Source organism: Halichoeres trimaculatus, unplaced genomic scaffold, assembly GCF_033239565.1.
Source record: "Halichoeres trimaculatus isolate MK-OKI-2021-1 unplaced genomic scaffold, fHalTri1.1 fHalTri1_scaffold_9, whole genome shotgun sequence".
NCBI classification, from domain to species: Eukaryota; Metazoa; Chordata; class Actinopteri; order Labriformes; family Labridae; genus Halichoeres; species Halichoeres trimaculatus.
In genome coordinates this window covers 34,589,737-34,600,829 of record NW_027437188.1, presented here as the reverse complement: position 1 = coordinate 34,600,829, position 11,093 = coordinate 34,589,737, and the positions used below count along the sequence as shown (strand labels likewise).

Here is an 11,093-nt window from a genome sequence, read left to right as displayed (position 1 = left end):
CAGATGTCACTTCTTGTGCTCTCCTTTTTACCATTCAGAAATAAATATCTAGTTAAAACTGGTCAGTTTTTAAAGGTTCCTCACAGTTTTAAAGCTCCTGATAGGTAACGGTCACTGCTGCTCTTTGGTTCCTGATGGTTTAAAACTCCTGACAGTGTTTAGTTTTCTTACAGGCCAAAGGTTCCTCATAGTGTTTTGGTACCCAACACTTTAACAGTCCTGATGGTCTTGAGGCCTGTGGTCTATACCTCCCAGACAGTTCAAGGCAGGGGCGTAGCTACAATTAGGCAAACACAGGCAGTTGCCTGGGGCCCCAAGATTCCCAGGGGCCCCCCAAAAATCTCTTAAAAACTGATTTATGAAGTTTTCTTCAATTGAAAGCATTTCTTTTTTCTAAATCTTACTTCACATGCTTCAAAATACATCAAAAGGCTTAATCTTTAATGATGGTTTTGGGTACTCCCCCTCACTTCTTATTCAATGGGCTATTCCATGTTACAACACATCTGAAAATTTGATTCAGGAAGAAAGTGGTAAAAACACTTTTTTCACATTTTTTTCTTATTTTCAACCAAGCCAGAATTAAAAACAATGTTGCTCTAAGATCTGAGATAAACATATCAGACTTTTAGGATTTTAAGGACTTTATCTAGCCCAGGAAACAGGATCATTTTCTCAAAATCAAACTTTTTGAGTTGGTGATAAACATTATTGTACAAAATCTCTTTTTTGGAAACATAACTCACTGGACAGGGGGTCAAATAAAAATACATTAACTTTAAAATAATAGTACCAAAAAGTATGGTAACTGTAAATATCACCTCTTTCAGTAGATTTTTTTCCAGTTTTATGTTGTGCTTGATATTTACATATTTTTTCTTTACTAAATTATTGTTTTCAATATTTACCTATTGTAATGTTTTTCACTTCATACTTTCTTGTTTGTTCCTGTTACTCTGTAAATTCCCCACTGTGGGACAAATAAGCTGTCAGCTGACCATAAAAGATTTCAAATCCAGGACAAAGTGGACTAAATTATGTATTCACTTTTTTCAAAATCAAACCAAAGTACAGAACTTGAGGAAATGCATTTAGCTGCGTTAAGTTAGCATGTACAAGATTAGCACTGTCTCATGCCTTGATTCTGGGAAAGAGACAGTGGACCCAGGGAAGGCCAGTCTAGCTCTGAGGAAGATGAGTTACAAGGACATGGAGGGCCCCATTGACTGGGTTTGCCTTGGGCCCCCAAACGAGTTAATACGCCTCTGGTTCAAGGTTACCAATAACATAAAAGTTCCTCTCAGTTAAAAAAGTTCCTTAAATTTTCCTGTTAGGCTAAAAAAGTTCCTGTATGTAAAAGGCTCTTTACTGACATTGTAAAGGTTCCTGTTTGTCAACAAAGGGTTATTATCATATTAAAAGCTGTAAACAGGAACATTTTCCCCCATAAAGCATAAAGGGTACCTTTCTGTTTATTTTTCTTATGATAAAAGTTTCCCATCTACAAAGGTTCCTGGCGGTATTTAAAGCTGACAGTGACGGCTTAAAGGTTCCTCTCAAATTAAAAGGTTCCTATCTTTTCAAAATGTGTCTGGAAAAAGGTGCCTTACTGACAGTTTAAAGGTTCCTTTAAAAAAAAATAAAAAATAAATAAACCTAGACCTTTTTCCTGTTGGGCTGAAAAGGTTTCTGAATTGAATATTTTTGTTTTGTTTTTGTTTTTTTTTTTGTTTTTTGAAAAAAAAAAAAAGAAAGAAAGAAAGAAAAATGATTTTAAAGCACCTGTCAGTCATTAATGATGACAGCACAAAGGATTCTGATTTTATAGTTCCTGTCAGTTAAAAAGGTTCCTGACTGTTTTAAAGCTCCTGACATTGTTGGAAAAGTTTAAAGGTTCCTCTCAGTCTAAAATTAGGTTCTTGTCAGATAAAAAGGTGAAATTAGGAACTTTTTCCTGTTAGGCTGAGAAGACTCCTTTTAGTTAAAAAAAAAAATTGGAGTTGCTGATGGCACAAAAATTCAGGGTAGATTAAAAGTTCCTGAACCAAAGTAGTTCCTTATTGTTATAGTTTTCTAAAATTAAAAGGTTCCCTGGCCATGAGTGCAGTCAACTGTTTTATGAGGGCTCAAAGTTTAAAGGTTCCTGATACTAGAACAGTAACAAAGGTTCCTGACATTTTAAGGTTCCTGGCAGTGTAATAGTTCCTGTTTGTGGTTAAAAATCCTTCTCCTCTACAATAAAAAACTTTATCTGGAGATTCTTTCTGTAGAGTTTTTGGAGTGTTGGAGTAATAACCGGAGCCTGTCAGGGACAAAAAGGAGAACTTTTAGTGGACACACTTTGTTGGGGCGCAGGTCCCCTGAAGAACCAGATCTTAGCTGTCTGTGTTTTTTTAAATGCAGCAGGTTTACAAAGTCTTTCAGGATCCATGTCAGATCTTTGTGTACCTCAGATCCAAAGATGAAAAAAGGTCAGATGTTTAAAAAAAGCAGAGCGTGCTTCTTAAAATAAATCTTTGGAGGAATATTTCCTCAGACATTCATCAGAGTGTTTTCCTGTTTGTGACTTCACTCAGTGACTCAGTGTGGAAACAAAGACTGAGCCCCTCACAGCGGGTGCAGTGATGTCATCACTTTCCCATCATGCCCTGCAGTGTGCCGGTGTATGTGTGTTCATGCCAGCGGCTCCGCAGTAACGACGTCTCACTGCTAATGAATGAGCATGGCAACCAGCTGTCGCTAACGTGATGATCATCAGCACGCAGGAGACCAAGATGAAGGTGAGGAAGGTGATGATGAAGGTGAGGAAGGCTAGGATGAACTCTTTTTATCGACTGACTGGAAAACATAACCGATATTAAATGTGTGATTACTCCTTTAATTCACACCAGTAACACTCGACCTTCACAGGGAACACTGCATGAAACTCCTGATATAAACATTTTTCTGTACCAGACAGAGCGCAGGTTGAGTTCACCTGTGTTTGGGTCGTTCCTGTCAGCTCAGGTGTGTTTGGTGATGTTAGAAGAGACTGGGCCTTTTACTGTTTCCATGAGCTCAGTGCAGAGCGTGGTGGAGTCTCAGCGGGCTGTTAAAAACAAATTGAAATGATCATTAGGGCGAAGCTAACACATCACTGGCGGCATTATTGACTTAACCCAAACACAACAGGAGTCTGTAGATGAGTAAACACGACCATGAGAGATCATCATCATCATCATCATCATCATCATCATCATCATCATGTTAACTGTAATCAGGATCATCACAGCCATCATCGTACACCAGATAATGAGCATCCACACTTTGATGTCTGATATATCAGATCATGAAGAATATATATATATATATATATATATATATATATATATATATATATATGCAATGGAGAAAATAAGTTTTGAGTGGGTCAACTTTCTCCCATCACATTTATTTCCAAAGCTGCAATTCAAACAAAATTTCTACCAGACATTGGTATTAACTCAAATAATCCACACATGAAAAGAAATCACAACGTTCAGGTCCATAAATAATGATTATGGTGAATTAAGTACGATAACACAGGGAAAAAGTATTGAACACACCATGGAAAGGCTGTATACTTTGGCAAGGAAATGCTCCATACCACCTGAAATCTGTCAGTAATTATTACTTGAACTTCCAATTAGTGCAAACCAACATCAGCTGGGCTAGAGCAAATTGATGGTCCTATAAAAAAGGTGTTTTCTTCACCAAGCAGTTAAATACCACACACCTCATGATGGGTAAAGACAAAGAGCTCTCTGAAGACATTCACAACCTGATTGTTGCTCAGCATCAGAATGGAACTGGTTACAGACTTATATCAAAGCACCTGAATATTCCAGTCAGCACCGTTGGGGCCATTATTCACAAGCGGAAGAAGCACCACCTTACCATCAACAGGCCACGCACAGGAGCTCCTTGAAGATTTCTGACCAGGGAGTCAGAAAGATAGTCAGAAGAGTACTCAACCAGCCAAGGACCACCCTGAAAGTGCTCCAGAAAGACTTGGAGGCAGCAGGTACAATTGTTACAGAGAAAACAATAGACAATGCACTCCACCGCCATGGCCTCTATGGACGCTCAGCCCGCAAGACTCCATTCCTCAAGAAAAGGCATGTTGAAGCTGGTTTAAAGTTTGCTAAACAGCATCTTGACAAGCCTGTAGAATACTGGGAGAATGTTGTCTGGTCAGATGAGACCAAAACTGAACTTTTGGGCTGTCATACTACAGACCATGTTTGGAGGAGAAATGGCTCTGCACATCAGCCAAAAAACACTACACCAACAGTGAAGTTTGGAGGTGGAAGCATCATGGCATGGGGTTGTTTCTCATCTCATGGTGTTGGCAAACTTCATATAACTGACGGAGCAATGAATGGAGCCATGTATGGGGAAATTCTTGATCTGAATCTGCTGCCATCCACCAGGATGATGAAGATGAGACGTGGCTGGACCTTCCAGCAGGACAACCATCCAAAGCACACGGCAAAGTTGACTCTCAAATGGTTTCAGAAAAAGAAAATCAATCTGTTAGAATGGCCTAGTCAATCACCTGACTTCAATCCAACTGAACATTTGTGGAAAGAAGTAAAGAAAAGGGTTCACCAGAGGGCACCAAAGAATATTCCAGATTTAAAGACAGAGACAAAGACAAAAAAAATGTTTGTTAGTGTTTTTATGCCTTTATAAGGAGATTACCAATCAGTGATGTCACAAGATGAGCAAATCTCATGTCCCTCTCACGCAAGTCTCATCTGATTTTAGAAAAGTGGCTCATCTGGTTTGAGACTTTTGCCATGTTTGATGTGGACACCCAGCCTCTGTGACCTCAGAAGAAATAAATCTGGGATTCAGGTGTCGTGACGAGTGAAAAACTGCCTTTAGTGTAGGAATAAAAGTTATTAATGAACTCATCAGGTCTAAGTCACCTGTACGAGCAGAGATGAGACAAACTGTCAGGTTTCAGTTTTTGCAGGAACAGCAAAAACACCTTCACTCAGAGCTCTTGTGTTTCATCTTGAGGATATCAGGCTGCTGTGGGCCGTTTCTCATGTTTGAGAATCATCCGGATGTCAGAGCAGGAATATTCCCTCAGCAGAGGCTTTCACCTCTTCAGACTCACCTGGAGACTTATGAGACTTTAATTAGGACTTTCACTTGAGGAATCTGGAGGTTTGTTCTTGGTGGAGTCGTGGAGTCGTGTCTAAGAGTGTCTCATCCTCTGCGTCTGTGCTCTGCAGAACATTTCAGACTCCCTCAGAGTGTTTCGCCGCTCTATTAAAGTGTTTGTTCTGTAAATGTGGAGTGGGCGGCTCTCTGCTGCGGCTGCCTCTTTGTTTAATGGAGATATCAGCGAGTGCTAATGAAGTCTGTTAATCCTCTGAACGCTCCGTTAATTCCTCTCCTCTTCAGCCGGACATTCTGCAGTTGTATTTGCTGAAGATGAGCGCCGGCGGCTGCACGTCACTGTGGCTGCACGCCGCCGCCGCCGCCGCTGATAGTTTGATTGTTTTATTGTTCAGACTCCATTTAAAGTCAATAAGGACTAATGGACGTCTGTTTAACTCCGCGTTCCTTCATCACCTCGCAGCTCGCCACCTGTCAATCACACACGCTGCATCATGTGACCCACGAGAGGCGGAGCATTGTGCTTTAAAATGAGCCTCACTCACAGAGCCTGGACCAGAGACAAGACCAGAACCAGGACCAAGAGCAGGAGCAGCAGATATCAGACCAGCAGACAGTAAGAACTTTCTTCTTCTCTTGTTTTCCTCTTCCAGCGCTCCGTCCTTATTCTTCTTCTACTCCTGGTTTCTCGGCAGGGATGCAGTGTGTTCGTTGTCCCGCCATCTTGGTTCTTTTGGCGTTGGTCTTGTGCAGTCCCAGTGTTTCCTCTCAGCTGGACGGAGACCAGGACCAGTACCAGGACCAGAATCAGGATCTAGAGCTGGAGCTGCGTCACCACCGGCTGCTGCAAAGAGCCCGCAGCGCCGGACTCCTGTCGCAGGTGAGAGACGATAACCACAGCCAATCAGAATGCTCCATCTTCACAAAACGCCTGAAATACTCTCTGAGTCAGGGTCGGTCTCGTTGAGACTCCCCCTTCTGTTCAGCTCAGGTTTTAAAGCAGCAGGAAACTTTTTTCCCCATTGTTCACCTCTGTTAGCATCTGTTAGCATCACAAAGCTAACAGCCACGCCTGTCCATGGGACGACTCAGAAACATGAGGAGCTGCAGTAATGAGGCTTTAAAATCTGAACTTTTTGTTTCTTCATGATGATGTGAGTCCAGATTTTAGGGGGTCTAAAGGGTGTAAGTGGTGTCTGAATCCGAACCGCCACTAGGGACAGAGAGTCAGGGTCTGCTAAGGTCCTCCTCGGCGACTCACAGTCGGTTGACAGATCTCAGTTTGATCCACAACGACTTCTAATTCATGTTTGCAGTCAGTCCTTGTTGTAGCATCTTTGTCCGGATTGCAGGACAGGGTGGTACCAACCTTTTTACCACAGTGTCAACAGGCAGAGAGGAGATTTGACTCCCCCTGCTGGGCACAACAAAGACTGCAGGGCTGAAGCAGTGTAGTATAAACCTTAATATCTGTCTGTGGTTCATGGTGCCTTCTGCTTTCTGACCACAGGGGGCAGTAACGAGCATGTTTAAGAATTAAAGAGTACAAAAAAAATCGGACTCATTGGTTTCATTAAAAAAAAGAAAAAAGAAGATGTTGAACTTTGACCTCTGAATTTCAGCAGAGCATGATCACATTATTTAAGATCTTGTGTTTAAAGATTTGTTATTTTCAGTGTTGATGTTTAAAGAGAAAAGGACCCAGAAATGAACCCTGAGGTACTCCATCATCTCAGTGAAGGTTTGATTATCACAGGCATGTCTCCTCATCAGGATTTTCTTTTATAACTCTGCCGTTAATTATTCAGATATTCTGTCACTTCCCCAAACCCTCGAACATCAGGGTCTGAACCATTTATCTCCAACCGTGTCGTTTTATTTTGGCGGTGTGTTGGTCCCTGAGCTAACAATAGAGGCGGTGATACACTTATTAGAAACCTTTAAAATTCATGAGCAGCAGCGTGATGACACAGGAGGAGGTGGAGGAGGTGGGGACAGCAGATTAGCCGTCAGGATGCAGAGCTCACATCGTTGTTTCAGCGCCGATGAACACATGATGTTTGTACGGACGGCCCGCTGTGAGACACAGAGGCGATAAAACGAAGCCGTGCAGCAGGAGCACAGCTGCTGGCGTGCGCCGTGGCTTCACACAGAAATGAGTTTATGGTCCCCGTCTCTCAAAAACATCAGTCAAACCGTTTCCAGCTTCAAGCGTCTGGTTCTCAGCAACAAGCTCTCTTTACCTGAGACTCCAGATGTTTTCTGGATGCTTGAAGGAAAAGTAAAGACCAAACGTTTTTGGAGATAAGTTCAGACGCTGAAACATTCAGATCCTCTTCTTAGTCTGTGGCGTCACTCTCTAAACTCTGATTAAAAACCCTCTCTGCTGTTTTTCAGGAGTGGAGTAAACGTGCGGTCGAGGACCTCCTGGCTCAGATGTCTCTTCCAGAGGCCGAAGCCCAGCAGGGGGCGGAGGTCGTGTCCACAGCAGGAGGGAAGATGAACCTGGAGAGGTCTGTGGACCCCCCCAACAACCTGCCCCCCCGCGAACGCAAAGCCGGCTGCAAGAACTTTTACTGGAAGGGCTTCACTTCCTGCTAAAGCCTGGCTCAGGTACCTCATTTCCTGTCTAAGTCTGTTTAAGCTCCGCCCACTTCTCCTTTCCTGTCTCACCTTTTTCTATCTTCTCTTCCCCAGCTGATCAACTGACCAATCCCAGATCACCCTCCCTTCACCTGAGCGCCACAACCGGCCAATCAGCAGCTGCCTGGCTGCAGTGTACCTGAATAATTATTGTAATTATTGATTAAAGAGAGAAATCATTCACGTGTGTGGCTCCGCCTCCTTTGTGTTGAAACCTGATAACCATAGATCCTTACAGCGGGTCTCAGAATAGAATAGAATAGAATGAGCTTCATTAATCGCTACAGCAGGTGAAATCCTTCTGATGTGGCGTTTGTGTCCGGTGTTAGCTCCGTTAGCCATGTCTGTGAATAGCATGATGCTACTCTGCCAATATTCCCTCTGTTTCTAGGTTAGCACAGCTAGCTTGTCTATCTTAATTGAGATAGATGTTACATTTCCCAAAACAATGGATGGAATATGTCTTCTACTTTACACAATTTCCTTAGCTTGTGGGGAACATTGGTCCTAGCACCGGTTAGCAATATCATGCTACAGGGTTAGGGTTAGGGTTAGGGTTAGGGTTAGCTACAGCTGAAATCTTGGTTACATGTAGGATTTCTAGACACACACAGGAGCAAAATAGTAAAAACACCACTGCAGATGCAACCAGTTTGGTGTCAAAGACCAAGAAATGAGATAATAAGTAATGTCCGACTCCAAGTGGCGCTTAGCAACAACCGAGGGACGTTAATGTCTACACACAGAGATTCAGAACTTTTCAATCAGATATTTTTTTCTTTACTAAAAATTTGAAGAAAGTAACTTTCATCAATATCTGATCGACTGAAATCCTCAAATCAACCAACGACGAGTGCCGGGACAAGCTGGTTTAACCGAGCGTCAGACTGATTTCACACTTCAGCTCCACTCTATCATCATCACCAGGGTCCAGCTTCATAATGAAGGAGCAAACACAGCCCAGTCTGTGGAGGACTGGGAGAACTGGAGTGGATCTGAAGGAGTGGAAACAGCAGCAGCTCTCAGTGTTTACACAGAGAGAGAGTCGAGGCCAATTAACCCTTAATGGAGATCAGAGAGAACGAGAGCAAACATTGACTGAACACATTAAACACAGATGAGTGAGTGTGTGAGGGTGTGTGTGCATCTGTGTGTGTGTGAGAGAGAGAGAGAGGAAGAGAAATTCCGCTAAAGCTTGAACATGGAGTCATAAAAACACAAATGTGTCAAAATAAAAGTTGAACTTAGGCCCCGCCCACTCTAAACCCCTCTTCAACAACCCCTCTGACTCTGTAGCTGAAAAATAAATGGTATGCGGCCCTTTATGGTCAGTCTCTAGGTTCAGTCTTCACACATCCTCATGTTCATTTAGAGTCACATGGAGCGGGACCCAGCACCCAGGACCCAGATGAGGAGTCAGATCGGGTACACCTGGGACTGACAGAAGGGGTCCACAGTGAGCCGGTCTCACTCAGAGGTGGTTTTGGTTAAAGTCAGAGAGCAGCTCTGAAACGCTCCTTAAAATAATCAACTTTTAATAAAGAGAAAGAAAAGAAACAGGAAACCAGACACCCACTCTTATCAGGAGGAACAGGTGTGAGTGTGTGTTATCTCTGTATGTCAGCTGGTCTCTGTGTTGCCATGGTGATGAATGAATCTGCTGTCAGGAGTTTCAGCTCTGAGGCGTGGCGACGTATCTTGCAGCCAGTGTAGGCGAGGGTCATGAACTCTGCTCCTGATTGGTTAGGAACCAGCTCACCTGTAACACCAGGGGTCTGTAGGCGACTACCAAGCTGGATCAACACATCCAGGATCTGTCTTCGTTACTTGGGCCGACTTAAAGCTATGGTGTACGATTTGGAAGCTTTGTACATCTTAACAACACCAGTTATATGGCTGTTATGGTCCGATGGTCCAATCTACACAATATAAAGACCAAAAAGAACGAAAAAAATCCATTCAGTATATCCGCTGCAAAGCTGCATACTAGTTGACCAATCCGAACCATGCATGGCACGCGCGGTTCGGATTGGTCCATGAGTCCATCAAATCCCCTGTCTCCCTCAATTCGCACCGTCATGCCCATGGTCCCAAGGTTATAATAGTTAAATAAAACGAAACTAAAAACGAAAACTAAAATTTAAAATACATTGCAGTTAACTCAAACTAATAAAAACTAGAAAAGAAAACAAAAACGATAAGTAAACTAAAACTGTATCTTGTGTTCACAAAACTAACTGAAACTAACTAAAATTAAAGACAAAATGTCCTTAATTATAGTTTCTGACAATAATAATAGCCTCTAGGATTTAAATTAATCTGACACATTTTCCAAATTTTACGACAGTTTTCGGCAGTTCTGTATCTGTAATAGTTTAATTTCATGTGAGTCTGACTTTAATTGTCTTGGAGTTAACATTATTTTAAAATAATTTATGTTTATATTTTTAATATACAGTTTATATTATTTTCTTGTGTTTAAGGCAGCAGCAAACACTTCAGTATCAGCATTGACTGAGCAGTGAGCACTATGTTGAACTGGAAAATAAACTGTATAACAAAATATTTACTCTGACCTTTTTGAACCCTGCACCTGGTTAATAAGGTATGAAAAACTAAAACTAAACTGAAACTTAACTAAAAACTAAATAAAAAACTAGAATACCTGCTCTAAAACGAATTAAAACTAAACTGTAATGGAATAAAAATGTCAAAACTAACTAAAACTAAACTATAATGACAAATCCAAAACTATTATAACCTTGCATGGTCCCACCTCGTTTTTCCCCACCACCCCTCTCACGTCAGCTAGCTGCTCAGCTACCGAAGCGTCATGGAGCCAGAGAAGACCAAAACCAGGAAGCTGTTACTGTTATCCTCCACAGGGAAGGGAAGAAAACAAAAAAGTTTAAAGGAAAAGGCTGAAGCAGGGAAGAATTATGAGCGATACAGGTGCCAACAGAGACTGAATATTGGAGAAATGTAGGACCGGTGGAAAAAGCTGCAGAGGGATTTGGGACTGAAGACTGACGCAGAGACAGCTGAGTTTCTGTTGAACAGGTAATGACTTTGTTTACCACAGTGGGAGATGTCAGCTGAATAACTCTGGTTAGACTGAGCCTGTACTGGCTAATGACTGAACGCTGCTGGCTCTGTCAATAGATTTTAGCATAAGTTAGCCACACATCTTTAGCATTGTTAACTGAGCTGGTGAAGACACGCCGAGAAAGGTAAAGCCTCGCTGATCAGCTGGCAGTGGTAACGCCAGACCTGCTTTGCCGGCTAATTCATGGTTTTGA

The 11,093-nt window shown here is 42.2% G+C and overlaps 1 protein-coding gene across 2 annotated transcripts; it reads left to right on the top strand.

Moving 5' to 3' along the window:
• Nucleotides 1-2,655: 2,655 nt before the first annotated feature.
• Nucleotides 2,656-7,975, top strand: sst1.2 (somatostatin 1, tandem duplicate 2). 2 transcript variants are annotated; one of them, XM_074680042.1, is made up of 5 exons: nt 2,656-2,780; nt 5,615-5,767; nt 5,847-6,031; nt 7,549-7,764; nt 7,849-7,975. In XM_074680042.1, exons 3-4 carry the CDS (start codon nt 5,849-5,851, stop codon nt 7,750-7,752), a joined length of 387 nt encoding a protein of 128 aa, XP_074536143.1. In that variant the 5' UTR covers nt 2,656-2,780; nt 5,615-5,767; nt 5,847-5,848; the 3' UTR covers nt 7,753-7,764; nt 7,849-7,975. The 2 variants fall into 2 exon arrangements, with proteins under 2 accessions (XP_074536143.1, XP_074536142.1); XM_074680041.1 differs by having other exon boundaries at nt 2,674-2,801.
• Nucleotides 7,976-11,093: the final 3,118 nt, after the last annotated feature.

What these genes read in the sequence shown, in the direction of transcription:
- sst1.2 (XM_074680042.1), top strand. Translation starts at nt 5,849, where the DNA reads ATGCAGTGTGTTCGTTGTCCCGCCATCTTGGTTCTTTTGGCGTTGGTC. An exon ending in GCGCCGGACTCCTGTCGCAG is followed by an intron (nt 6,032 to 7,548) that starts GTGAGAGACGAT and finishes GCTGTTTTTCAG; the next exon opens with GAGTGGAGTAAACGTGCGGT.